General features: G+C 40.1%; 2 protein-coding genes across 2 annotated transcripts; both read right to left on the bottom strand.

Annotated features, from left to right (window-relative positions):
• Nucleotides 1-199: 199 nt before the first annotated feature.
• On the bottom strand, nt 200-9,017 carry bicd2b (BICD cargo adaptor 2b). Its single transcript, XM_004548476.6, has 8 exons — nt 8,778-9,017; nt 5,915-6,127; nt 5,188-5,340; nt 4,409-4,873; nt 2,755-3,756; nt 2,467-2,618; nt 1,777-2,008; nt 200-1,423 (listed from the first exon to the last, which is right to left on the bottom strand). The coding sequence occupies exons 1-8, from the start codon at nt 9,015-9,017 to the stop codon at nt 1,421-1,423; spliced, it is 2,460 nt and encodes an 819-aa protein (XP_004548533.3). The 3' UTR covers nt 200-1,420.
• A 5,958-nt stretch (nt 9,018-14,975) lies between these two features.
• LOC101486295 (transketolase) lies at nt 14,976-25,477 on the bottom strand. The gene is made up of 14 exons (XM_004548475.5): nt 25,184-25,477; nt 23,690-23,807; nt 23,485-23,598; nt 23,288-23,385; nt 22,363-22,554; nt 22,053-22,171; nt 21,698-21,894; nt 19,983-20,147; nt 18,488-18,644; nt 17,868-17,998; nt 17,698-17,781; nt 17,465-17,558; nt 17,023-17,145; nt 14,976-16,102 (listed from the first exon to the last, which is right to left on the bottom strand). The coding sequence occupies exons 1-14, from the start codon at nt 25,288-25,290 to the stop codon at nt 15,915-15,917; spliced, it is 1,887 nt and encodes a 628-aa protein (XP_004548532.1). The 5' UTR covers nt 25,291-25,477; the 3' UTR covers nt 14,976-15,914.
• Between the last annotated feature and the right edge of the window lie 780 nt (nt 25,478-26,257).

Genomic DNA, 26,257 nt, shown 5'->3' with positions numbered 1-26,257 from the left:
AAAATCCAGCAGAGACCTGACACAGGACCTGAGAGCTACACCTGGCCCTTCAGTTTATTATTCTGCTGTTCACTGAAGCCTCAATTGCATGAGAGCTCATTTTGCCTTATATACTTATATTTACATGTATGTTTGCAGATGTTTCCTTGAAAAATATAAAGACATGAGTTAAAAAGATAAAAATAAAAAACCATCAGAATTGTAAAAGTTAGATTTATTTCTTCACCAGACATACTGTAGCAGGAAGCAGTGACAGGATCTTACAATTAGGATTTTTGCTTGTGTTTTTTTAAGCCTCAACCTGCCAGCTAAAATGCACACTCCCTTATGAAATAAAAAGGATTTCAAATCCTGTAGTCTGAATGAACTGAGACAAATAAATACAATTACAGTTATAGTAAAAACTGCAATCAATTAGGACCAATAATGTGAGCAACAAGATGTAAAATATTATTATATAGCACAAACACTTAGGGTTCTCTTTTGTTGTCATGTCTGAATGTGGCACTTGTATAAAGAAAAAAAACACACAATGGCACTGCAGACTTATTTGAAAAGCTTTACAAAAAAATTGTATTAAAACAGTAACTTTAAAAATTCTTTATCATGAATAGAGTTTATGAATACTATACATCTGACCTTAACTTATAAATCCTTAAATAAGATTTGCATTTTTATTCTTTTTCCAGACATAACGAGCATACTTTTAATTTGTAACCGCTCTGCTTTATCTGTTAGGAACATAGTGATACACAATGTAGTTAAGATCCCGTATTTGAAGCTTCATATTTCCAGGATCATAGAGTTATGACAATACAGCACGACAGAAGACACGGTTGTCAAGAATTCTGGCTGTCAGTATGTGTCAAATACTAAATCTAAGGCCAACAGACATCAAAATCAGAGACTTACTTCTGGCTTTAAAAGCAATCTGTGACTTTGTTGCTATGAAATAAATAAGGTTAAAGGTATGTTGGAAGACAAGCATGCACACAGAGTACAAACATTACACAATACTTGAAACAGTTAGCATCATTTTAGAAAGTGGAATAAGCTTGGAGCAAATACGTGAAACAGAAAAGTGCTAAGTCAGTCAGGCGTTAAGTAACCAACCAAACACCCATTGTGACTATTCCACCGGTTGAGTAATCATAGTGGTTCATATTTTGGAAGACTGATGGACTGCACCGGGTAGCTGGTGTGTTATTTTCTGCAGTTTTCATAGAATTTGATGCCATTTTAAATAGCTGTTCTGGCACTCTAAAACAAGGCTCTTGGCTAATACTGTTTGATATATTCTCGTCTTAGTAGTGACACGATATGGCGTGTGATTGAGAGTGGAGAAACCAGGAGAGCAGACAACTGGCCACCGACGTGCATAACCTGACGGAGCTCGTTAAGGACACTTGGCTTCATGAGTTTACTGCAAAGACAAAAGAGAAAAAAATGAAATTAATTTCAGTTTCTCCTGCATTAAGTGAGATGCACAACAAAGGTGTTGGGTGTGCTTTGCATGCAGGGTTCAGACATGAATCACCAATAGACTTTTAGGCTACTATAGGGGACAAGTTCTTCCTCTTTCCACATTACACCTGCTTATACTTCGTCAAAACAAACAAATAACTCAATGCTGAATATCGAGACCTACCAGTAAAAGAAAGAGTTATTCTGACCCAAATTATTATTTTTTTTACATTTTGAAAACATCTAGAAGAGCTGGCCTTCACTGAAATTTTGTGCCTTAGAGGTCGTTCTGCATTACAGCTCGTGACTTACACTGCGGCTGGAAGAGGCTCCCTTGCCCTTCGTTTTGGCCTTGCCTCCCACTGTTGTGGCGCTGTTGCGGCGTGCTTGTTCGTGGTCAAACTCCAAATCCTCTAGGCGCTGAGTTAATGCGAGTTTTTGCTGAATGGCCATACGTAACAAAGAGTTCAGCGTCTTCTTTTCATCCTCAGCAGCAGCCAGCTGCCTCTGCATGTCATCCAGCTGTGTAACATACTCATCACACCTGAGAGGAGAAGAGAAGAGAAGAGAAGAGAAGAGAAGAGAAGAGAAGAGAAGAGAAGAGAAGAGAAGAGAAGAGAAGAGAAGAGAGAAGGGGGTAAACTTTACTGCCAGCAGGTGGAGCAATTTGCCTCAAACTACTGCGGCTGTCATGATTCCCCAGACTGCATTTTCCAGATGGGAGTATGATTACCACGCTAACTGACTGCACAAGTATTACATCAGACTGCTCCCACAATGCTTTGCATCTTTCTCAGAGAAATACACAGAAACGCAAAATATTTTCTCTCGAGTGAAAAAGCAGAAATATTACAAATCTATATCAATGTTCTTTTTAATGTCTCCTGTAACCGAGAAGGATTCGTTTGGTCTGAGCCACCTGATTTATTTATTTATTTTTAAATTATATTTGCCCAATTTATGTACATAATGGCTGATTTACATTGAAAGTATGTGTCGTACCTTGTAGCAAACATGGCCCGGAGAGATGAGAACGTAGCTGCGTCCTCTTTCAAAGCCTTGAGCTCATTACGGAGCTTCATCATAGTCTCGGTCACCATGGTCTTCTCACTGTCATACTTACTCTTGAGGTTGGCCAGAGCAACCTCAGCTGTCTGAAGGGAACAACATAAAAAGATTAATGTAAAGTTCTGCAGTTTTTAAATTCTGTGGTTTTTGCATCGCTATTCTATTCTATGTGTGCATTAATAAACATCGTTCCCCTGACACATACACAAACCATCCTCCCACCTGTTTGTTGGCCTTGAGAACAGCTCTGAGAGTGGCAATCTGCTCCCTTTTTGTACTAAGCAGGGATTTCAGTTTGAGAATCTCCTCCATGCACGCTTCTTTGTCTTTGTCAGCCACTGCGCTCAGCTCCAGGTTGGCAAGTCTCTGACGTGACAGCTCTGTGGTGCGGTCCACCGCTTGCTGCAGGTGGCGGATCTGGTCCCTGATAATAGCAACAAGGTTATAGATGTTCATGGGTTCCGGCCGGTGCTCGTGTGCTGGAGCTGCAGTAACTGCTGCGCTGCCGGAGTCTGACTTTCCAGATTCAGTCTCACCGATTAACCCGTTAGTGAGAAGTACTGACTGGTGATCCTTTGCTTCTTGCCCCTTTCTTACGATGGCCTTACCTTCCTTGTAATAGTCGAGCATGACGCGGTTAGGGGTTTCATTGTTGCACATGCACACATGGTTGTAGATATTGGCCAGCTCTTCACTGAAGGCTACGAGCTCATCCTGCGCCACATTAAGGCTGCCAAGCGACTCTCCTGCAGCTTCGCTGGCCAGACGGAGCTCCCTCTCCAGACGTGACATCGCTGCTTTATCTGCTTGGCTAATTTTCTCCAAGGACGACAGCTTTGACCTCAAGTCCTGGACGTCGCTCTCCAGCCGCGCTCGCTCATCTTCATATTGGGTTCGACACTCCTCGTATTGCGCCCTTAGTGTTTTCAGCTCTTGCCTCAGTTCTCCAGCTTCAGACACTGCAACGGTGTATTTACACTGCAGAATCTCAGGCCCGTTAATGTCCAGTTCATAGTAGTCTCCGTCGTCATGGCTGTCCCTGTCTTTCTCACTGTCGAGGGCAGACTGCCGCTCCTTACTGGCCTGAAGTTTCCTCATTGCACTTAGATTTTCAGTCAACCTGTTGACCGTTTCCTTTTGCTCGGACACAGTCCCATAGGCCTGTTCCAGCTGCTTCTGGCTCTCCTGCAGAGAGTTGATCAGGGCAACTTTTTCCCTCTCAACCTACAGAAATACAGACAAAGAGTTCATTAGTCAGCTAGGCAACTTTATAGAAAAAAAAAGAGAAAGAACAAAACAGGAACGGCCTTTTTGGCCAGGTGACAGAGTGCAATTAAAGTTTCTTAACAACCTTTCAGGAACTTTTGAGTGACTCAGTTAAAGGTGTACCCAATAATACCTATCTCCGTGTGACCTGCCAATCCTGATGATTACTAGTAATTTAGTATCACTACATTACAGATTTAGTTCAGCTACTTAGTTAGTTCTCTAATTTTCTAGTACATTTGTATAAACCCCACACAGTTTGTGGTGTTCTGTGGTATACAAACTGAGTTACTGCACACATGGGTGACATTTGTCCATGCTGGTTTAGCCCAGTTTCCCTTTTTACGCTCTAGATCCACAGAATACACAGCGACAGATAAAGTTAGGGATGCATTAGACTGACAGCATTTCCTGTTTTCTCAAAACTCCTGTGATAAGATCTTAAATTCTTTTGGCCACGATAATCATCTAGCGAAAATAGCATGGCAGCCTTTCTATGACATCTACAGTAGAACTTGAGCTTTTTACTGAATGTGAAATCATGGCATCAGGTATGCTGCAGTCAGATAATGATGGCTCTTGATCCAAGTGCATCTGATGGATCTCATACCTGCACCAGCTGTTGTTTCAGTTTCTGTATCTCTGATATGTTGAGCTCACTCAGCAGGTCGTCCACCAAGCTAGGGACTGGTTTGAAGCCCTCTCCTCTCTTGTTCACTGCAGTTCTATTGTCTTCATCACTTTCACTCAATTTAACCAAGCCGTTCTCAAAGCCTCTTATTAGATCATCATTGTCCGGTTCATTGATGGCCGAAGGATCCTCGTGGAGTTTGGGGTTATCGATGGAAATATTGAAAGAGCTACTGTACACAGAGCCGCCGATGGTCATATAGTGGGAAAGCTCTTTGCGCAGCGAGGCCTTCTGCTCACGCTCTGTCTTGATGGTCTCTAAAGCTTCCGTCAGCTGCCGCTCGGCAATTTCTCTCAGGCGCATTGCTTCCTCCAGCTGGCTGTGCAGACACTGGCTGTCTTCCTCCAGGCGGCGGATCTCATGCTTTAGACCTTCAAATTCCACCTGTAGAGACAGCCAAAAATATAAATAACACAGCTAATACTTTTACACCAGTAGGCAGCATTTGTTATAATTTGTGAAACAGGCATGAGTGCATCGTGGTTGGCCAAAATATTATACACAGACCCATTTTTTGAATGTAAAATTTGGTGCGTGCTCATATTTTTAAATTGTAAGGAAATGACATAATGACTGTGTAGTGATATTAGAACCAAAATGATAATATGGTTAGTCTGACTCATAAAAACATGAACAACACAGCTATTTCTGAATGATTTCCACCCACTACAAAACTTGAGTTTTATGGCCAGTCTCACCTGGTTCTGTTTCAACACAGACACTTGTTTCTGAAGTGAGATGTTCTCCTCCTCCAACTCACTGTAGTCCTGCAGCAGTCGAGCCTCCCGAACCTTGTACTCTCTGATGTCGTCTCGCAGCTGACTGCGCTGCAGCTCTGCCAGCTCTGAATTCTGCACACAAGAACGGGGACAACGGGAGAATAACTGGATGACCTTTCATTTAAACCTATGTTCACCATTAGCAAATGCAGTGTAAACCACAAACTACACGCTTGCAATAGTTCAGCAAATAAGTTAAAATAAGGGCAAGAGTGCTTCACATGCCACAAGTCTTTGGCAGCCATGTGCAATGACGGAAGGAGGACATGGTCCACTTACCAATTCATTCTACAGAGAGCCGCGGTGGAGGACATCCTTTGTGTCACTCACTGCGGACCATTACATCATCTTTCCTGCTGGGCTCAGTGCAAACTGGCCCTCCCGCATGATAAGAAGCAGCTCTCTCACAACCAACACTGGCAACTTTTCGTAGTCTACAAGTCAACTTCAGTTAGCATTACAAGCTTTCATTGATTTCCCAATCGTGCTGCAAATAGCAGATCTCCGATGATGACACATAAAAGACGCCGATTCAAACTTTGGCCGACCATATACTATGATAAGAAAATGCTCAACAGGAGTTAAAGTGAGCATTTGAGTGTAAATCGTGAGAAGAAATTCATATTGCAGCACTCTCAATACCTACCTCTCTCATTTCCAGGGCAATGGATGACAGGCGGTCATTTTCAGCTTGTGCACTGGCGAGGGAAGCTTTGGACTGTCGGAGCTCATTCTGTAACTCCAGGACCTTCTGCTGGTAGAGAGCCTCCTTACTGGCAGACTCCAGTATCAAAGACTCTTCCCTGCTCTCCCCATCTGCTGCCACCTTTCTGTGGGTTGAGTAAGCATGTCCAAAGGCCTAAAGACAGACAGAAAAAACAATAGAACAAACATGTTTGATTAAGGATTTGTTACAAACCTGCTTTAAGACACATGCACACAACCACGAGCATGGCCAACATAACTAGTTAGAGACTTCAGTTAAATAAAGATCTACCATTTCAGAAAATATCACAAATGTGTGTGTATGGGGTACTGGACAGCTCTTTCTAATAACAATGACCTAAGTAAAATTCTCCATCTCAAGAGAGGAAATGAAACCACAGATAAGGAAATATACACGAGTATCAGTTCTTAGTCATCACTCTAAATAAAATTGTAGTTAAATTGGCGATGCATTTTTACATGCTACATTCACTGCGTTTATTTCTTTGGTTTTTATGAAGAGTTTTGCTGCAAACACAGATTACATTTGAAACTTATTCATACAACAATTTTGGCCAAACTGATTTTTTAATGATAAAATGTTTCCTAACATGAATTTATTTCTCTATTTAATGATGATGATGTCAGCGCCTTTATGGATGTAGACATTCATTAGCACAAAAAACATCAAACATGATACTGAAACTAGCAGAGACAACAATTATACTGTAACAGAACAGTACAATCTGCATAATAATCACAAAGATAGACTAAAAAAAAGTGGATGTGACAATAATTAAAGCACATAGGCCATAAACAAAAAACTAACTGCCTTCAAGTGTATTTGTAAATGCTTGAAGCCCAGTAATACATGAAACCATGACTAATAAAAATAGAGCACTGCAGCATATCTGTCATAAATAAATGATAGAATATTATTTTAAAATATAGAATCTTAAAAAAAGTATCCAGTATAAAATAAAATACTCTGGCTTCATACATGACTCCCACTTGGTAAAACAGTTCAGTCCCTTGAGGATTACAGAAGAACTCAAATGTAAATTTCAAAATGTGTCAGAAATTTTAATTTTATTGACATTTTGACAGGTCAGTGTTTTTCTGCAATTAAAAAAAACACTGTTCAAATAATCATCAAACACAAATCTGTATAGATATTGCTTTGATATTATAAAATAAATATTTATCTACTTTAAAACAGATTGGATAAATGGCTAGCAATATTCCCAAAGCTGCAGCATGTGTTTTACTTTCAATGTTTAACCAGCTACTAGGAACAGTCTTTGAAATCTTTTTGCAAAATGTCAGTTTTACTAAGCAGGTGAACTAATTTTCAGAATAGCAGTAAATTGATGAATAATTTGATGCCATATCTGCACAGTTACGAACTAAACAGCTAAACACACATTAAGTCAACAGTTACTAAGTGGGGATGTGAGAGCAAATGGACCTCACTGTAGAGCTAGATGTCTTTTTCTGGCCAATTCTCAGTCAGACAAACAGATCTGTGTAACTAGGATCATAGTCATGGTCAGTCATGATGATGTGAATCAATAGGAGGCTGATAGAGGACGAGGATGGATGATTCCTTTACCTTACATCACTCTCAGCGATGTACTGTAGTAAGGAGAAACTGTCACAATCATGAGATACTAAGTAAATGACCACAACAATTAGTCACTTCGTGATGCAACTATAATCTATAAACCAGAAAATTACTGGTAGTGGCAAAAATCTCACATCCTCCTTTTTAATTTACATTTCATGATATTAGACTAGATTTCCAGTATAAAGGTATTAATAAGACTGCGACCCATTTAAGCCCAGCCTACACACAATGACCTATCGCCATTTCATGTGAACACAACCACTGAAGGACACTAATAATAGAAATTGGACATTTAGACATACAGCTGACAGACAGCAATGTGGAAATGCTTTAGGATGCACTTCCTCTACTGACTGATAGACTGGATGTGACAACAGTCTTAAGACTGAACTGAAGGGAAGTTCCCGACCACCCCCAACACACACACTTCTTTATTCTCTAATGAAATACAGACAGATTTTCCCACATGTTAGGATCTCAGTGGCTGGCGGTGCATCTCATGAGTTGCTGTGAAAAAGTGTTGCCAAGTTATCTTTGTTCAGCTTAATGTTTACTAGATTGATAGATGCCTTCACCTGTCATATTTAGCTGTAGAGGTTATTCCTCTACTGTGAGACTGAAGGGCCTTGGGGTTGGCTGACACTGTGGGTTAATAATGTCTCAACAGACAAGCTATTAGGAGATGAAAAGAAACACAGATATTCAGGGCTGTTAACTTTTTTTTAATGATTTCACCACTGGAAAAACTTGTTTTTAAACAGGTTAACAGCAAATTGGCCAAACAGGCTTAAATGTGACATAAGCCACTGCAGCTACAGTCTGATTTCAAGGCCTCAGCCTTTGGAGCAAGTAAAGGCAAGTAATCAAAACTAATGACAGTTTTCATCCTTTAAGGCGAGGCAACATTAGGTAACACTGCAATATTTCTGCTTGGAGGTGGTTATGCATATTTCAAACTTCATATAATATTTGAGGAGGCAGGAGGGATATAAATAGACATGGCTGGGGCTCAGGGGAAGCAAACCCCACTACCGACTGCTTCTAGTTTGATCCCCGATGTCACTCTAAATTCCCACCGTGCTGCTATTATAACATGCACTAAGTTGCTCTCCTCGCCTTCACATACTGACTGATGCCAGGACTTATATCTGGCTGCGTGGCGGTGACCTCGGGTTACCTCCTTCAGCTGATCCAGTTCCTGTCGGACCGTCTCGTAGTCCGTCTCCAACTCATCAAATCGCTGCTTGAGCTGCTGTTTCTCCTCCAGCACCGCCAGCCCATACTCAGCCGCCTGGATCTTCTCCTGGGTCGTTTCGCGAAGCTCCCGGGTCAGACGCTCCACTTCGACTTGGAGCCACTGCGGCCCGGCTTCTGTCACCAGTACCGCCTCAGGATATTCCTGCTCCTCCATAGACATCTTGGCGAGCCGCCGACTCCCAACCGTAACGGGACCCAGCCCTAACTAGCGGGAGCAGCGGAGCAAACCACCAAGACCGCAAATCACTGCCTTCTTTGTTTGGGGCGCATTGTTGGGCTTAAACTGTGTTTAGCTTCCCGGCCTTTCACTCACTGCGGACCTCGACGGAGCTCAAACTGGACAACAGTTTGCTCATTCTCGATATTTTTCTGCCTCTTCTTGAAGCTGACAGAGGAAACTTCAGTTGAGCTCATCGATTAGAAAAAAACGCTCCCCCTACACGGCATTCAAATCAGCGTGACTACGAAGGGAAATGTAGTTTTCAGTGAGGCGCGCTACCTCAAGGACTCCTTGCTTCTGAAGCCGCGTTGACTTCAAGTACCAGAATGCATTGCGTCTGCCGAGACATGACCCCACAGTTTATTGAAACGCCATCTAGAGAATCAACTGTGAAACTGCAACTATAATTACATTGCATATTTATTAGGATCTTTATTAGAGTTTATGGGTATTTTTGTTATAGTCACTTGTCGAATGAACACTAGATTAGTTAATTATAGAAATATGATCTTCAGTCACTTTATTTATTAGGTACACCTGTTCAACTGCTCGTAAGCGCAAATATCAAATCAGCCAATCACATGGCAGCAATTTAATGCATCCAGGCATGTAGACATGGCCAATATTATCTGCTGAAGTTCAAACTGAGCATCAGAATGTGGAAGAAAGGTGAGTTAGGTGACTTTCATTTAAGTTTTATGATTGATGGTGTCAGGCAGGCTGGTTTGAGTATTTTACTGCTGCTCGACTGAGATTATTGCAGACAACCATCTTTAGGATTTACAGAGAAAATATCCTGTGAGCATGGTTGATGTCTGCTTCAAGCTCATAGGAAGGCAACAGTAACTCAAATGGCAATTCACCACAACTAAGATGTGCAGAACAGCATCTCTAAATGCACAACTCGTGCAACGTTGAAGAACATTAGCTACAGTATCAGAAGACCACAGCGGGTTCCATACAAGTGGCAGCTAAGAACAGGAAATTGGACAATAGACGATTGTGGGGAAAAAAAACATTGCATGATCTGATAAGTCTTAATTTCTGCTGAAACATTCTGATGGTAGGGACAGAATTTGTTATAAGATGAAAGCATGGATCCATCTTGCCTTGTATCAGCTGCTCATGCTAATGCTGATGGCGCAATGGTGTGAGAGATATTTTCTTTGGAACACTTTGGGGTTCTTAGTACTAACTGAGCATCATTTAAATGCCACAGTCTACCTGAATTCTGCTGTTAGCCATGTCCATCTGTTTACACTGTGGCTATCTTCTATTGACTGTTTCCAGCTGGATAACCGTCTTCAAATGATCTCAAACTGGTTTCTTGTACATGTTCACTGTACTCAAATGACCTCCACAGTCATCAGATATCAATCCAATAGAGCACCCTTGGGATGTGATACAATGGGAGATTTGGGTCATGGATGTGCAGCTGACAAATCTGCAACTATCTGTAACTAAAAAAGGGGGCTAATGAATATAAATATATTTTAAAAAATCACAAAAAATATTTAATATTTTGTTTATGTTCTTCTTTATTAGAGAATGGAAAACGTTTATTATAAAAGTAGCTGGCAATTAAGTACTTTTAGAAGTCTTGTTAAATGGTCAAAAGGTATCTGTCATAAATCTGCTCATGAACTACGTTGACTGACACCAAGTTGTGGTCATGTGATCAAAGAGTGCAAAGAGTGTCGGTTTTTTTGTGTAAAAATTTGAATGCCAAACAACTGAGGACCTGATTCAAATCTAGTACTTCACAAGGTGACAGAGCACTGTCTTATTGTTTTTAACCTTTGACACACGTGAATGTGAAAGAAAAACTGTGTCAGCGGGACTTCCATTCAGTGGTAATTCTTGGTACTGACAGTCCTTGGCAGCAGTTTGAGGAAGTTGTCTACTGAATGCTGTTTGTTTTGTTCAGCTACACCTGCCTGGGGACTTCAGGAGCAGCTGAGCTGAAATGGTGTGTACACCTGCGTTTCTGCCTTTCGCTGAGGTTTTCTATCTACGATTGTAGCTCTTGCTCTGTGTAGACACATTGTGTTATAAATATAACAATGTGTCTACACAGTGTGTCTATTGCTGCTTTCACTTTCTCTCACATGCTTTTTTTTCTTATTTCCTATCAAGCAGCAGTATGCTGTATTTTTTATCCATCAAGCTACTGATCATTTCTTTTTCAGGAGTACAAAAGGAATTTAATTTTTGACTTTTATCAACACTGTATGTATATCTATTATGTTTATTTATTATCAGCAGATTTGGCAGAAATGTTCCTTTATGTAGAATATTCATTTGAAACCTATTATTCTGAACATTTCAGATAAATATTACCATTTCTATTCAATCTGCTTTGGACTGGGATGTGGAATGGCTTTCTATAGGCCATTTCGAAGTAAGTTACACTTTTTAAGCCGCTGTTCAAAGTAATTAACCCCTGGCTGAGCCAAGATTGATTAACGACCCATTTATTATTTTTGCTTTCACTTTCAGCACTCTCAGTTCCAGTATGTCTTGGTATATTTTGCACCATAGCGTTTGAGATTCTGGGCATGTTTACTGGTAAGTAGAATTTTTTTATAAAATTCACAAAAAAATTTTAAGCGAAATTTTTTTTCCAAAAAGAAAAATGTAATTTTACATAATGCACTGCAGGTTTTGCTTGTCACAATGTCTGTGTTGACTTTTCTACCCTGCTCAGGCCTGCCTGCCCATACTAAAAGATGTAAAGGTGCGCCCTACAACAAAGGAGGTACTTCCTGCTGCTATATCAAAGTCAGAATCCTAATTTTACATCCATATTTAGGTTTTGTATAAAAGCTAAACATTACCATCAAACTCTCCTTAGATACCTACTGGGGATTTGCTGTTGCACTATTTGTTGCTTTGTTGCACCTCCACTCATATCATGGTAAGACCACAATACTTTAAATATAAGACTTTATAGAATACATGGAATATTCAGATACTCAGGGGATATACTGTTTTAACTGTGGTTAAATATTGTGTATTTCAGTTTACACACTATCGTATGGATGTGGAATCATAACGTTTGCTCTTAGAGGAGCAAAACGGAAATACAGCTCTCTGAGGTTTGTCCTCTTTACAAACTATTTTTGCACATTCCTGTAGAACACAGACTGTATAAAGAGCAGTGCTTATCAAAGTTTAGGGTGAAGAGTGTAGAAGGCCAGTGGGAAATATGGAGAGGAAATATGTTCAGTCAAAATGCTCGATCTACAAGCAAACACGGGTTTTCTTATATTATGGCACTGATCTTCATTTAACTAAACTTTAAACTCTTTTTCTTAATCGATTATGACTGATATGAATTGTGTGGTGGTGGATGTCATTATTTCTTTTTCTTTATTCGCTCCTGTAGGGGGCATGCTAGTACAAGTTTTAGGAGCACTTCTTCAGAATTCATTCAATGTTTTAAAATATTTCTGAAAGTTGGGAATTGTATGACCCAAAAAATGCATTTGTTTGTTTTGACAGTTGACAGGCTAACAAACCCTCCTGTGTCAGTGGCAGCTGAACTTCATTCGACCATGGCCTGCAATGACTTTGCCAAATTCTTCACTGAAAAAATCCAAAAAATTAGACAAGCAATTGGTACATCAACAGCAGATCCAGGATATGTACTGTGTCCACCAAAAAACTGTTTAAACACCATGAAACAGTTTCAACCTATTAACAGCAAAGACCTGGAGGACATCTTAGGTCAACTGAACTCCTCCTCCTGCTGTTTAGATGACCTGCCAACAAGTTTTTTCAAAAAGGTCTCAAAGACTTTAGAGTCAGACCTGTTACAGATCGTCAACTTTTCTTTATTATCAGGTGTGTTTCCAGAATCACTAAAAACTGCTGTAATCAAACCTATACTGAAAAAGGACAATCTTGACAAGACACAAATGAACAACTACAGGCCGATCTCAAATCTCCCGTTTTTAAGTAAGATCATTGAAAAAGCAGTTTCCCAACAGCTCAGTTACTTCTTAAAACAGAATAATTGCTACGATGCCTTCCAGTCAGGTTTTAGACAGAACCACAGCACTGAAACCGCTCTGACAAAAGTGTTTAATGACATATGTCTGAATACAGACAGTGGAAAAATGTCAGTCCTAGTTTTACTGGATCTCAGTGCAGCATTTGATACAGTTGACCACAACATATTACTCAAACGACTGGAGAACTGGACAGGTCTTTCAGGAACTGTACTAAACTGGTTCAAAACATACGTAGAAAACAGGAAATACTTTGTATCAATAGGTAACTTCACATCTGAGCAGACAAGTATCACATGTGGAGTTCCCCAAGGTTCCATCTTGGGACCCCTTCTGTTTAACATCTACATGCTCCCACTGGCACAGATTATAAACAACAACAAAATAAACTATCACAGCTATGCAGATGACACACAAATATATATCACAATGTCACCAGGAGACCGAGGCCCTGTACAGGCTCTTTGCATTGAGGAAATCAATGACTGGTTGTGCCACAATTTTCTCCAGCTAAACAAAAACAAAACTGAGGTAATAGTCTTTGGCACCAAAGAAAAACGATTACAGGTCACCAGAGAACTTCAATCTATACATCTAAAAACCACAAACCAGGCGAGAAATTTGGGTGTAGTGATGGATGCAGACCTAAACTTAGAAAAACACATTAAGACAATAACAAAGTCAGCTTACTATCACCTCAAGAATATATCAAGGATAAAGGATCTGATGTCTCAACAGGACCTGGAAAAACTAGTCCATGCATTCATCTTTAGTAGGCTTGATTACTGTAACAGCATCTTTACAGGTCTACCTAAAAAATCAGTCAGACAACTACAGCTCATTCAGAACTCTGCTGCTCGAGTCCTCACTAAGACCAAAAAAGTGGACCACATCAGTCCAGCTCTGAGGTCCTTACACTGGCTGCCTGTCCGTCAGAGGATAGACTTTAAAATTCTGATGCTGGCCTATAAAGCTCTGAATGGTTTAGGACCAAAATACATCAATGACCTCCTGACCCAGTATGAACCATCCAGATCCCTCAGGTCATCTGGATCCGGTCTTTTATCAGTTCCCAGAGTCAGAACCAGACACGGAGAAGCTGCATTCAGCTTTTATGCTCCTTATATCTGGAACAAACTCCCAGAAAGCCTCAGATCAGCTGAAACACTCAGTTTATTTAAATCCAGGTTGAAGACTCACCTGTTCTCAGCTGCATTTGAATAAAGCACCAAATCCACACTTTAAGCTTAAATTTCAAAACTTACATTTAACTACTGATTTTATCTACTGTTCTGATTTTATCTGTTTTGATTTTATATACTGTTGTTTGTTTGTTTGTTAATTAGTTAGTTAGTTTATTTGCTTGTTTTATTCAATTTTAAATCATGCTTTTTATTTGTTCTTGTTTCTAATGTCTCTGTAAAGCACTTTGAATCACCTTGTTGTTGAATTGTGCTATACAAATAAACTTGCCTTGCCTTGCCTTGCCTTGCCTTGAACAGGAAGCTGAGAGAGAGAACGAGAACCTGGTGGTAGTGATTTTAAAATTACAGTGGGGGGATTTACAGGAAGCTATTTAAGTGGTATTTAAGATGACGAGATGGCGACGTTTTATGTCACTGTAGAAACAAACACTGTAGTTTCCTCTTTTTTTCCACTATAAATGTCTCTGCAATCTTGTGAATGTATGTTATACCAATACACTGAAGTTCATCTGACTTTCATAAGATGGGCCTGTCTCATACCAATGCATGCTGAAGCTGATGGCTGTTCATAAATTTCATAGATACTTTCCCATTATAGTTGCAGATTGCTGTTTATGAGCAGTGCTTAAATAACACACGTCAACACAAAGGCGAATAGAAACTATTGTAAATGGTCAAAGTCAAATGCAGAGGGCTTTATTACATGAAAGTATGGTACATACAAAATTTCAAGTAACAAAGAAAGTGTTCTTAGGCTGACACGCTGGACGTAACTAGCTATTCAACATCACAGCCCACTATACCCCCTATCAGCACCGGGTGGCTCTTCTTTGCTCGACGTTGTGTAAAGATTACACTGCTGTTGAGGTCCAAAAGCAGTGCTAGAGCACAAATGAACACTGAGGTGTGTTGGTTTACGGTAACTGAAATTTCAATAACAAAAGACAATGGTGAATAGAAATAAATTTAAGAACTACAAAAATGAAAGTGAAATCATCTGAATGTTTAAATTCTGGCTCTGCATGACTGCTCTTTATGACGTGTACACATTTCTTTCACTTTGTTTCCTATTGTCTTTCACAACAACAACTCACTAAGTTTCTGTCTGACACACACACTCTATGATAAACACCGACTTGAAAACTATGCCCCACTCAGTATTACAAGCTATAGCAAAACAATATAAAACCACTGTCAGTTGAATGAATCCAAGAGCATTAAGAACACATTAGAGCATCACACAGCAGACATGTAATACCGGATTATTATTATTATTTTTTAATAGTGAGCATCCACCAATGAAAATGTCAGTTATGTCCACATCTCTGTCATTGAAATGGGTCTATAACAACGCTGGTATTATCAGTGAGGATATGCATGTTGCATGAATTTGTGTGTCTCAGTTTTTGGTGATAAATACACAAAAAGGAAGGCAAACGTGGAACTCTACTTTAATGTGTACAGCACAAAATCACATTACTTTAGTAGCCTACACACTTAGGGGTATTCACTGTGAACAAAATCAAAGAGTTGGGTGCCATGTGAATCGAAAACATACTTGACTACTAGCCTTATCTTCAGGGGTGTAATTGGATAGGTAGGTGGTTGCAGGGAGAAAGTTACTTGGCATTGGTAGAGCTGCTGACCATCTTGCGAATGGCCTGAGAAATAGCATCACGGTCGATACCGTAGATCTTCAGCAGCTCGTGGGGTTTTCCACTGCGAGGAATGTGGGACACAGCGAGACGGTGCAGACTGAAGCCAGACTCATTGACCATTGCTGAAGACACTGCTTCGCCAAGACCACCTGTGGAAAAACAGCAAAGGAATATATAAAAGACAAATGTGAAAGACAAATCCACTTAAATGCATTTTTAACTGTCTGGTTAATGTGATGTCTTAAGGATGGGACATTTCTAACATGGTCATCTCAGGCTGTGTGTGTAAAGTCCTAAATTCAGAAGTAAATAAAAAAATGAAATAAAGGTAGCTATATAGAAAAATTATGCCTTTGAATGATATTGTTTTACATTATTTCTTATAGATGTAATAATGTAGCAAGTACTGTATTTGTAATTTTGAAGTACTGCCCAATTGTGTCCAAGAATAAAAACATGGAGCGGGAAGTTCAAGCATATTTGGCTCCCATTACAGTATCCAAAAACACTGAGCCTCTGTGCACACATTACATAAAGGGATAACAAAAAAATCATTACAGCTAAGTGTAAAAATGATCCCCTTGAACGTTGCACCACAACTGTTCCAGATGTACAATGAATGAGATGCACAACATCAGACAAATTACAGTTGTTAGATTTCCTTTGTCCAGCCTCATCCATGCCATCACCCATCCCCTTTCTCTTAGTAGGCACAGGCCAGAGCTGTCTGTGTTATCTAGGTCACAGTCAGCCCCATGGGCACCCGCTTAGCTAAGGAAATCTGACAGCACTCTGCCTCCATGGCTGTCGCACTTACAAAATGCACCACAGTACCAATACCTTGCCTGCAATGAAGGCACGCGACAGGCGGTCTCAGCCCTCAGCCAATAAGCAATTGCCAGCACAACCCGTCTACATCAGTGAACCAATGGAAACATGCCACCACAACACTCCCAAGGATATGCGCCAATGACGAGGCGCAGCCGCATTATGCTACTGAGCTTGTTGCTGCTTGGTTGGCGATAGGCATGCAATATGCAAAATCCAAGCAACTTCTATATAAACCTACCTTCGTAGTAGTGGTCCTCGACAGTGAGGATCCTTCCCCTGGTAGCACGTGTGTGGTCGATGATCGTTTTGACATCCAAAGGTTTGAGTGTGAAGGGGTCAATCACTCGGACAGAGATCCTCTCTGGAAGATGAAAAATACAATGCATAAAGATACATCATACGGTTAACCGAACCACAGCGATTGAATATAGGATAATATAGCAGTTCTGCCAACCTGATAAAGAAAGCATAGTTTGTGCAAGAAACACAAAAACTAAGATCAGGCTAACATTTAAATGACAAACTGAACACAGAACCATTCAAAACCTATTCTAAGGAACAGCAATGGTCTAACAGATACATTCTAAAAAAAAATAGAGATATAAATCTGACCAGCTAGCAGCGGATTACAATGTTTTTCTTGTAATTGTTCTGGATGTGTCGGCACATATCTTGCGGACCTTTCTTTAGATGTTCAGCTGCAGCAAGGGCCTCGTGCAAAGTCACTCCAGCTGCCACCACAGTGACCTGGTCGTCCTTGCTTTGGTACACCACCTGTCAAAGAGAAGGAAATGTACCCTCTATAAGCTGTAGTGTTTCGAGTGATTATTTTGGAACAATAATCTGCCATTTCTGCCTCATGTGTTTATCTCTCACTGTCTTAAGAGAAGCACAAATACAAATAGTGTCTCACCTTTGCCTGTCCAACATGGAAGTCCTCATTGCTGTTGTAGATGATAGCACAGTCTTGGCGGCTGGTTCGGATGTAGCAAACACCCTAAATGAAAAGGAAAATGAAAAGATCATTACTGCAATAGATGATCATGTAGGGGAGCTGTAACGCTGCCATTTTTGTTTAAGTACCTTTGTGGTTGCAGCCAGTTCCACAGCCTTCTCTGTAGACACACCATCACAGGGATAGAAAATGGTTGCTGTGGGAAGGGCCCTGAACATAGCTACGTCCTCCAGACCCATCAGGGCAGGGCCCTCCTCTCCTGCAACATACACATTTATAGTTGATTTTATGCATTCAACACTGAGGAAATCTTCAAAAGTTATCTACTTGTTAGGTGAGCTGAAGCATGCAGGTGCACAAGCATAAAGTTCGGCTGCATGCAGTGTACCTGCACTAACAGAGGGACACTTGGTTCCCTGTTGACAGCTTCCAGGGCAGACACGAAAGGAGAAAAGGGGGAAGTTTGAGTAATAGCTGTAAGGTCAAGGAGGGTAAATGGCAAGGAAAACACAGCATTAGAGGGGAAAAATAGAAAGGATTGAAACAACTCACAAACTGACACAGACTTCTTTGTATACACTTGTGCATTTATTAAGGAGGCTGTGGATATATTCTGAGGAACTGGGTGCTCTGAAGTGGTTGGATTCAGTGTAAGAGGGGATGAGGGTGAATTTGTGAAGGTGTGAGTTTGGTGACATGTATGAGAAGGGTTTTTATGTGAATTGCTCATTGGCAGCAGTCTACTGACCGGTGGACAGACCGCAGTGAGAGCCGCACAGATTGATGTTGCTTTCTGAGATCGCTGCCATACGAAGCTGGTCATAGGCGCGAGTGAAAAAGGAAGCAAGAGTGCTGGCAAATACCACATTCCTCTCTCGGGCAGCACATCCCATCGCAACGCTGACCTGGGAAATGAAATCATTATTTCTTAGTACCTTTGCGAGCGAGGAAACCTTCATGTGCCAAACTAAAGAGACACAGGCTGCAAGAACGTCACCACAAAAAGATCACCCAGAGGGTAAAATATCTGTAGTGCAAACCATATTTGAAAGCCTCTTTGAACTAAAGACCACAGTAAGCAGAAAGTTTTGCAAAAATCTCTGAAGCTTATTTTACCATATGGACAGGATCAGTGGCATACCTCCTCTTACAAATAATTTCCTTTGTCCTGTCTCCAAACCTTTCCACAGTCCCACATCTTCTCTTCTTTCTCAAAAGTAACATCTGACGCTACATAAATGAATTCAACGAAACTCCATTTGTTTTTGTTTGTAACTAATTAAGTTTTTGTACACTGAAAAACAGAACATGTGGACATTGGTTGCACACAATTGTTTTGCTTTGGCAGACAATTAAACAACTGAGTTAAAAGAAGTAACAGTGCTAACCACCACACCACAAAGCTGTCCTTCCAGGCTTAACAAAAGTAGGAAAGCTATGATTACAAGGCTTGAAACAGAATTTTCTGTTTGTCCTTGACATGTCATCTCAACAAGAACAAATGAAGTTGTTGAATTTCAAACAGATCCAACATGTTTTAATTACATTCACCATAGAAACATGAAATTATTTTGCTCAAATTACAAGTTAGACTTTTGTAAATGCAACAACCAACCAATTTCCTTTTTTTCAGTGTAGGTGAGTCTTGCATATTTTTTTAATTTCATCTCGATTGTACCCTTGAACTTTTGACTTTTCTCATGCATTCAGCCAGATGGTCCCACCCTCTGTAGTGATTAATATTTTACTTCTGAATACACTTGTCATAACTGCTTATCATCATGGAAATGCCTGACCTACATTGAAGCAGGCTGCTGCTGGGGACATGAAAAGACAAGAAATTAGAATTCGATTGTCTCTCTTCAAATTAGGATCTGATAAAATGTTGACCGAAGCAAAATAAAGGGGTTTTCTAACCACTGGTGTCAGCAGCTGCCACATTGATGTAAAAGGAGGAACTTGAGTTTTTTATGTGACTATCCTTATATTACAGGGCAGGTACAGACAAGCCATCTATAATTTAATAACATAAGCTCAGCTCAGCAGCTATGGCAAGCTAGGTTGTGCAGACAGCAAACGAAGAGCAGTTTACGGAGAAGAATCGCTATTAAAAAGCAACTCTGTTACATCTAAAATGAAATGATAGCATTAAACTAAAAGTGACAGAATGATAGGATTCACATCTGTTTTTGAAGAAATATTTTTTATCAAGAAAAAGGCGTAAATTTGACCAAAGATCATACCATGTTTTGCTGAGCAATGTAGCACTCAACAAAACGGTTGGGATGCTCATTCTTAAAGATCTCTGAGTAGGTGAGGTTATTGGTATCTCCATCAAGGGCCACAACACGTTCATTGTAGCGTCCCAGCTTGGCCAGTGCCATTCCGTATGCCTTCCGTGTGGCAATCTGCAGAGAAAAGGAGGCCAAATTCATCAATCTTTTTACAACCTGCAAAGGTTGGATGCTGCAAAAGGAAAAACAGAACACAATGATTTACAAATCCTTTAAACCCTAACCTCCTCTTTAGTTGTACTGAACTGTACTGTTGTACTGAATTCAATTAAAAGTATTCCGATCAACAATTTTTAATAACTGAATTCATGTTAATGTATTAACTGTGAAAATTGTGATAGTTAATTTGTGACAATTTGTTTTATTTGTTTTTTTTCCCTTTATTTTAATATATATCCCAAATTGGCTCTTTACTTCTGTGGAGTGTTTTGCATGCCTAAGTGATCCCAGGAGCTATGTTTTCGAGGAATTTTGCCCTGGTTGGGTCTTCCAAGGCAGTTTAGTTCTGGGTGATGGACCAGATCAAGAGCACCTCTGTGTAGAAAAATCTAGACACAGATGAGCCCCGTTCCCCAAAAGCCAGGCTTGCCGAACACCTGGTTCCCAGGCCTTAGTCCATGGGGCCTGGATCAGCCACATGGGTCCACCCTCCTGTGGGCAGACCACCTGCAGAAGGGGCTGCAGGAAACCTGTGCTTTGTATATTGGGAGGCAGTTGAAACCACAAGCTTTTGAAGGGGGTGTGAATAATATGGACTTTAGGCAACACTGTTTAAAACCAGGACTCTCAATGATGAACACAAACCACATTTTACTGTTCTTATATGAACAAAAGTTGGTTTGGTTAACATTGTCTATGCTTTCATTTTTAATGAATCAGGCTTTCGCTTTTGTGAAAAATCTATTGTGTTTGCTTTGAGTAAATGCAAATTCAAAACATTTGCTACAATCAAACATGATATATTTATATACCAATTGGTTTTAATTGCTACTTCATAGACGCACAAGTTCAAGTATGATTGCTTTTGAATTCTTGTCTTGATCATACACATATTTATTCTTTTATTTATACTTAAATTTATGCTCTAACATATCCTTTTGCTTATGTAGATTCCCACAGAGTGGTGATCATGTCTAACCTCCCCTTTTGTTGTCCCTGCACTGAATTAGTTTCCATAATTAAATGTTAAATGGACTGATTCTTATATAGTGCTTTACTACTCTCCCAGAGCCCTCAAAGCACTTTATAAGACATGCTTTAGTCACACCTATCATACAAGCACCTTTTTCTATGCTTAAGTGCTTTCCATCTAACATTCCTACTCTGATGGATGCATCGGTTAGTATCTTGCCCAAGGATATTTGGCATGCAGACTGGAGCATGCAGGGATCAAACCACCAATCTTCCGATTAGTAGATGGCCTGCTCTACTTCCTGAGCTACAGCCACCCCATACTTGGCTCAAACTTCACAGTTTCTGTGCATTTCTTTGTAATATTTTCAGTTAACCACAGAGTTTGTATGATTTGCAAATGTCTGATCTAAACTTATTTACATTTCATACAACATTCCAACTTTTTTGTAGACACGGTTGTTTGGGATTCATTCATTCATTCATTGCTACCTGGAGAATAAAGTATTTGTATTCATGTCCACTTTACAGACCTTTTCTCCAGCCTTGTAGCTGGGTGCGCTTGGCATCCTGATGTTTCTTAGGCTGACAGGTGGGGAGTCCTCAATAGGAGCAGGTGGGTACAGGTGCTTGCTGCTACTCATGATACGGCTCTGCAGATCCTTCATGACCATGTCAGCCATGTCTTTGGGCAGAGTTTTGGCGTGCCAACCCAGCTTATCCTCTGCAGCTGAAAGCACAAAAAAATGCTCTTATGTTCATTTAATTCATATGCACACATACATTACTCGGTAGGTGCCATTCAAACTGCAAAACTGCAGTGTACTTTTGAATATCATTTATTTTAAAATGAGTGCAAAGGGTGCAAAGATGAAAGACAATATTTACCTGGAATGCCTTTGCCCTTAATGGTTTTGGCTATGATGGCAGTGGGTTGGTGGCATGGCTGGCTCAGAGCCTTGCAAAGCTCCTCTACGCTGTGTCCGTCGACAATGATAGCATGCCAGCTATAGACACACACATGAAAAGGCTTTCGGTATGTCTCACACATATTTATGTGAAATATAGGAAATAAGAAATACGTAAATATGTGAAATACAGAAAATATAGGAAAATACAGTCTTCCTTCAGAGCTTATACCATAAACGGATGCTAACCAGCCTCTAAATCAGTATGGATTTTTCATATGCAATTTTACCCAAAGGCTTCACAACGCTTCTGATATTTTTCTACGTGATGCTGCAAGGGTGCAGGGTCACTCTGGCCAAGACGGTTGATGTCCATAATGGCCACCAGGTTGTCAAGCTGGTAGTAGGAGGCAAATGACATGGCCTCCCAGACAGCCCCCTCTGACATCTCACCATCCCCCAGCAGACAGAAGACACGGTAACTGGAGAACAAGCCAAGATTACATGATTATACTGTGCATACTGTATTTGTGTTTTATGTTTGTGTAGATGAGGGTGATGTGTTGTGGATGTGAGAAAAAAAAAGTCATATCTGAGGAAAACGCCTTTCCAGTCAGGCTTGTTTTATCGCCATTATCTGACACCTGGATGGGTAATCAGCTGTGACGTGTTTAAGCTTCCTGAGGGCTGAGATGTGACTACTTAATTTCACACCTACCTTTGTAACTTACTTTGCCATAAGAGCCAAATAGTGTTTAACTAAGACCATTTTTTGTACTGTTATTCACCTATTAATCACACACGGTCTGAAATATTAGCAGATGAATCAAATGTCATCAAAGTAGCTGCTTATACAAAGGAATATTAAAATATGACAGCGTTCCACTTTTGTGGCAACTTAAAACAAATAAACAGTCTACGGCATAATATCTGGATTTTACTCCAAAATGAAATCTGCTTGGGTGGTAAAAATATCTCAGGCGTGACTGCTGCGCCTGTGATTATTAGAGCAGAAGAATTGTTAGAGCAGATCATGTAGCTGCAGTATACACCCACAGAATGACAGAAAATCCTAATTCAAAGCACTACAAAAAAAATACGATGCAACGCTGTGTCAATAATTTAAACAACTGAGTTGATATTTTCATGTAAAGCTGCAAAAGCACCTTTTTTTCCCATAGGTGTTTTGTGTATTGCGTGTGGACAAGGAATTACCTGGATTTGTCAAAATATTTCCCAGTGTAAGCCATTCCACAGGCCACACCAAGACCCTGCCCCAGCGATCCAGTGGCGACATCCACAAATTGTTGTTTCTGAAATGTACACAGATCAAATAAATCAATAAACTCTGAGTAGAGTTTGTGCTCTTTGAGTCCTGAGGTGTGTTATAGGTACAGTATGTGGCGGCTTACGGGGGTTGGGTGCCCCTCCAGGGTAGAGTCAACCTGGCATAAACTGAGCAATTCGCTCTCCTTGAGAAAACCTGTTTCAACCCATATGGAGTACAACGCAGGAGCAGCATGACCCTGAGATAGACATGAAAAGAAGCAAGGCATTACAATTACAAAAGGAACAGAGGCTCTCATATTCAGACCAGCGGAGCTTACTGACTCTCACCTTAGACAGGATAAAGCGGTCGTTGTTGAAGTTTCTTGGGTCTTCAGGGCGGTACTTCATAGTGTGGAAGAAAAGCACAGACATGATTTCTGCCACACTGCAGCATGACGTGGGATATCTGCACAGTGTATGAGAGGGTGCTATTAAAATGAATCCAAATAAACAGCAAACTCAAAAACACAGAAAATACAGGTTAAACTTTAATATGTTTATTATTAGTAGCCTACTGTATTTGCATAAAATCCACTATAGCTATACATTTATGGTACTGTCCCAAAAGGCTGCAGTATCACTCTAGGTAAAGCTATCACAAAGCACACTTAATTAGCTAAAATTTCAGCTTGAGATGCCAAATGAAGATTCTATTCAAAAGAGTGCAACACAAAAAAGTCAAAAACACCACTTCAAATTGCTTTTGCAAAGACAATCACACAGAGACCCGTAAACTGTTAGTATATGCTGCCCAAAATTAATTGTAGCATTAAAATATGTTGCATCTATAAATAATTGGCATTAATGCATTATATTAAACCGCCAACTTCTGTCACAAAGAAATCACAAATTCCAGCTCCATGGAGTCTGAAGGCAAGTATTTTGCTGTGTTCAGCTCGTTGCTATCCTTTCCATCTTTCCAAGCATTCGAGATCAATAAGTCATTAATTCTAATAAGTCTTGGAATATTTTAAGTCAAGTAATATTTCTCGGTGCTCAGTGTTTTTCTTTTCATATCACTATGCTTAACACTGCAGAATTGTGCAATGTGGAGTTAGGCTCCGATAAAATAATTTTCTTGCTATTCAAAATTAGACATTCATAATCAATAAGAGCTCGAAGGAGAAATTATATTAAAGATTACAGGCAGCTTTTCATTGAAATTTCCATTGAAGAGGATCGCATGATTGCAGCGGCCACACAGTACTCGAGTCTATTGCTACGTACAGTTCACCCACCATTATACTATACAGGGTAGTCTGCTCTGTTGAATTGTTCATAGGGGTATATCTAGTAAAATAGATGATTATAGACAATTATTATCTTGTAACCAAAGTAAATGTAAAAAAAAATCAAATAACCTAAATTCTGTTGATGTCACCCTGATCTGTTCATGTTTTTCATTCATTTCTGCTTGCACATCAAAGATTTGGAATTTTTTTTAAACAATTGTGTATCTCTAATATGCTATAAATAAAGTATAATTACACGGAAATAACACAATGTAGATATTTACATTTTCTGAAATAAAATGCTAAAATTATTTCAGCCAAATCTAAATTTGTCAAAGGAGGAGAACAAAAGCAGAACACATTGTTCCTTACATCCTAATCTGTTCATGCATAGTTCATTGGGTGTGACTATTTCTGTTGATGAGTGCACGATGCAAAGGAAAACTAGGTTTTGCATTATGTTATGCACACATTTCTTATGTTTATATGTGCAGTTCATTTACAATCTTACAGCAAAGCTCGTGTGCAAGAATCAGTAAATGCAACTTACCCGCTGCCCGCTCCAGTTGTTGCCTTGATCGAGTTGATTCGGAGGCGGTTGGCGATGTTCCTCAGTGCTTGCACTGTCTGCTGGTCAGGTTTGTGGTAATCCTCCATGAAGGCGATATATTGAGTTTTAAAGCACCAGAAAAATGGACCAACTACAATCCTCTGTTGAATTTGTGTGGTTTTAATATGTGTGTGTGCGTGTGTGTGTGTGTGTGTGTGTTGCCAAAGAGCAAAGCTAGTGTGAGTGTGTGAGTTATAGAGGCAGGCAGAAAGAGAGATAGAAACGAGGAGAAACTGGATTTAACCTACCAGGCATGTACACACATGGATGCACAGGGACACACACACATACACACACACACACGCTGACAGACACAAAGGAGGAGGAACCCAGTGACGTGCACTGGGCGTTACTGCTAAAATACAACGGCATACACCAAAACTATATACCTTTTACCAGACTATGTTTTGACAGCTAAGGTCACAAAAGGTTGTGAAAGATCCCAGAGGGTAATTTTAAAAAAATGTGTCTGTGTTACAGTTCAATTCTATCCCTCCTACAAATCATAGAGCTGTGTTTAACCACATGTCCTGCCTATTTAGTTATGGGTGAGTGCATGCAGTCTATCAGTGTGATAAGGTTAAGAAAAACAAAACAAAAAACTCTTGTCTTAGAGTGTGAATAAATACATTAACAAGGAAGAGGAGCGCCTAAAAATCAAAATGATGCCTTCCTCGTCCTTGGTTTGTGACACGACTGATGATGTACTGAGAAACTTTACCTCGGGAAGGCTGTGATATTTCTCTGCCATATCTAGTTGCTACCAACAGAGTCTCTTCTAGATGAGTGGTGCTCAGAGTCTTGTCCAATGAGTGGAAGATGGGGAAACATGTCCAAGGGGGATTCTGTCTGTACCTGGTGGGTGAGACTCTGGGAAGAGGTCTTTTGTGATTGGGTAGTGTTAAAACTTACCTCATTTGGAGTGGTTAAGCGATTTGTGGATAAAGAAAAAGAGGACATAACTGTGTCTGTTAACATCCGAGATTGTGTACCTTCACTAGCAACTTAGAGCTC

The sequence above is a fragment of the Maylandia zebra genome, linkage group LG5 (genome assembly GCF_041146795.1).
Source record: "Maylandia zebra isolate NMK-2024a linkage group LG5, Mzebra_GT3a, whole genome shotgun sequence".
Lineage (NCBI taxonomy): Eukaryota > Metazoa > Chordata > Actinopteri > Cichliformes > Cichlidae > Maylandia > Maylandia zebra.
Note: the sequence above shows the minus strand (reverse complement) of the source record. Positions and strands in the feature narration are given on the sequence as shown.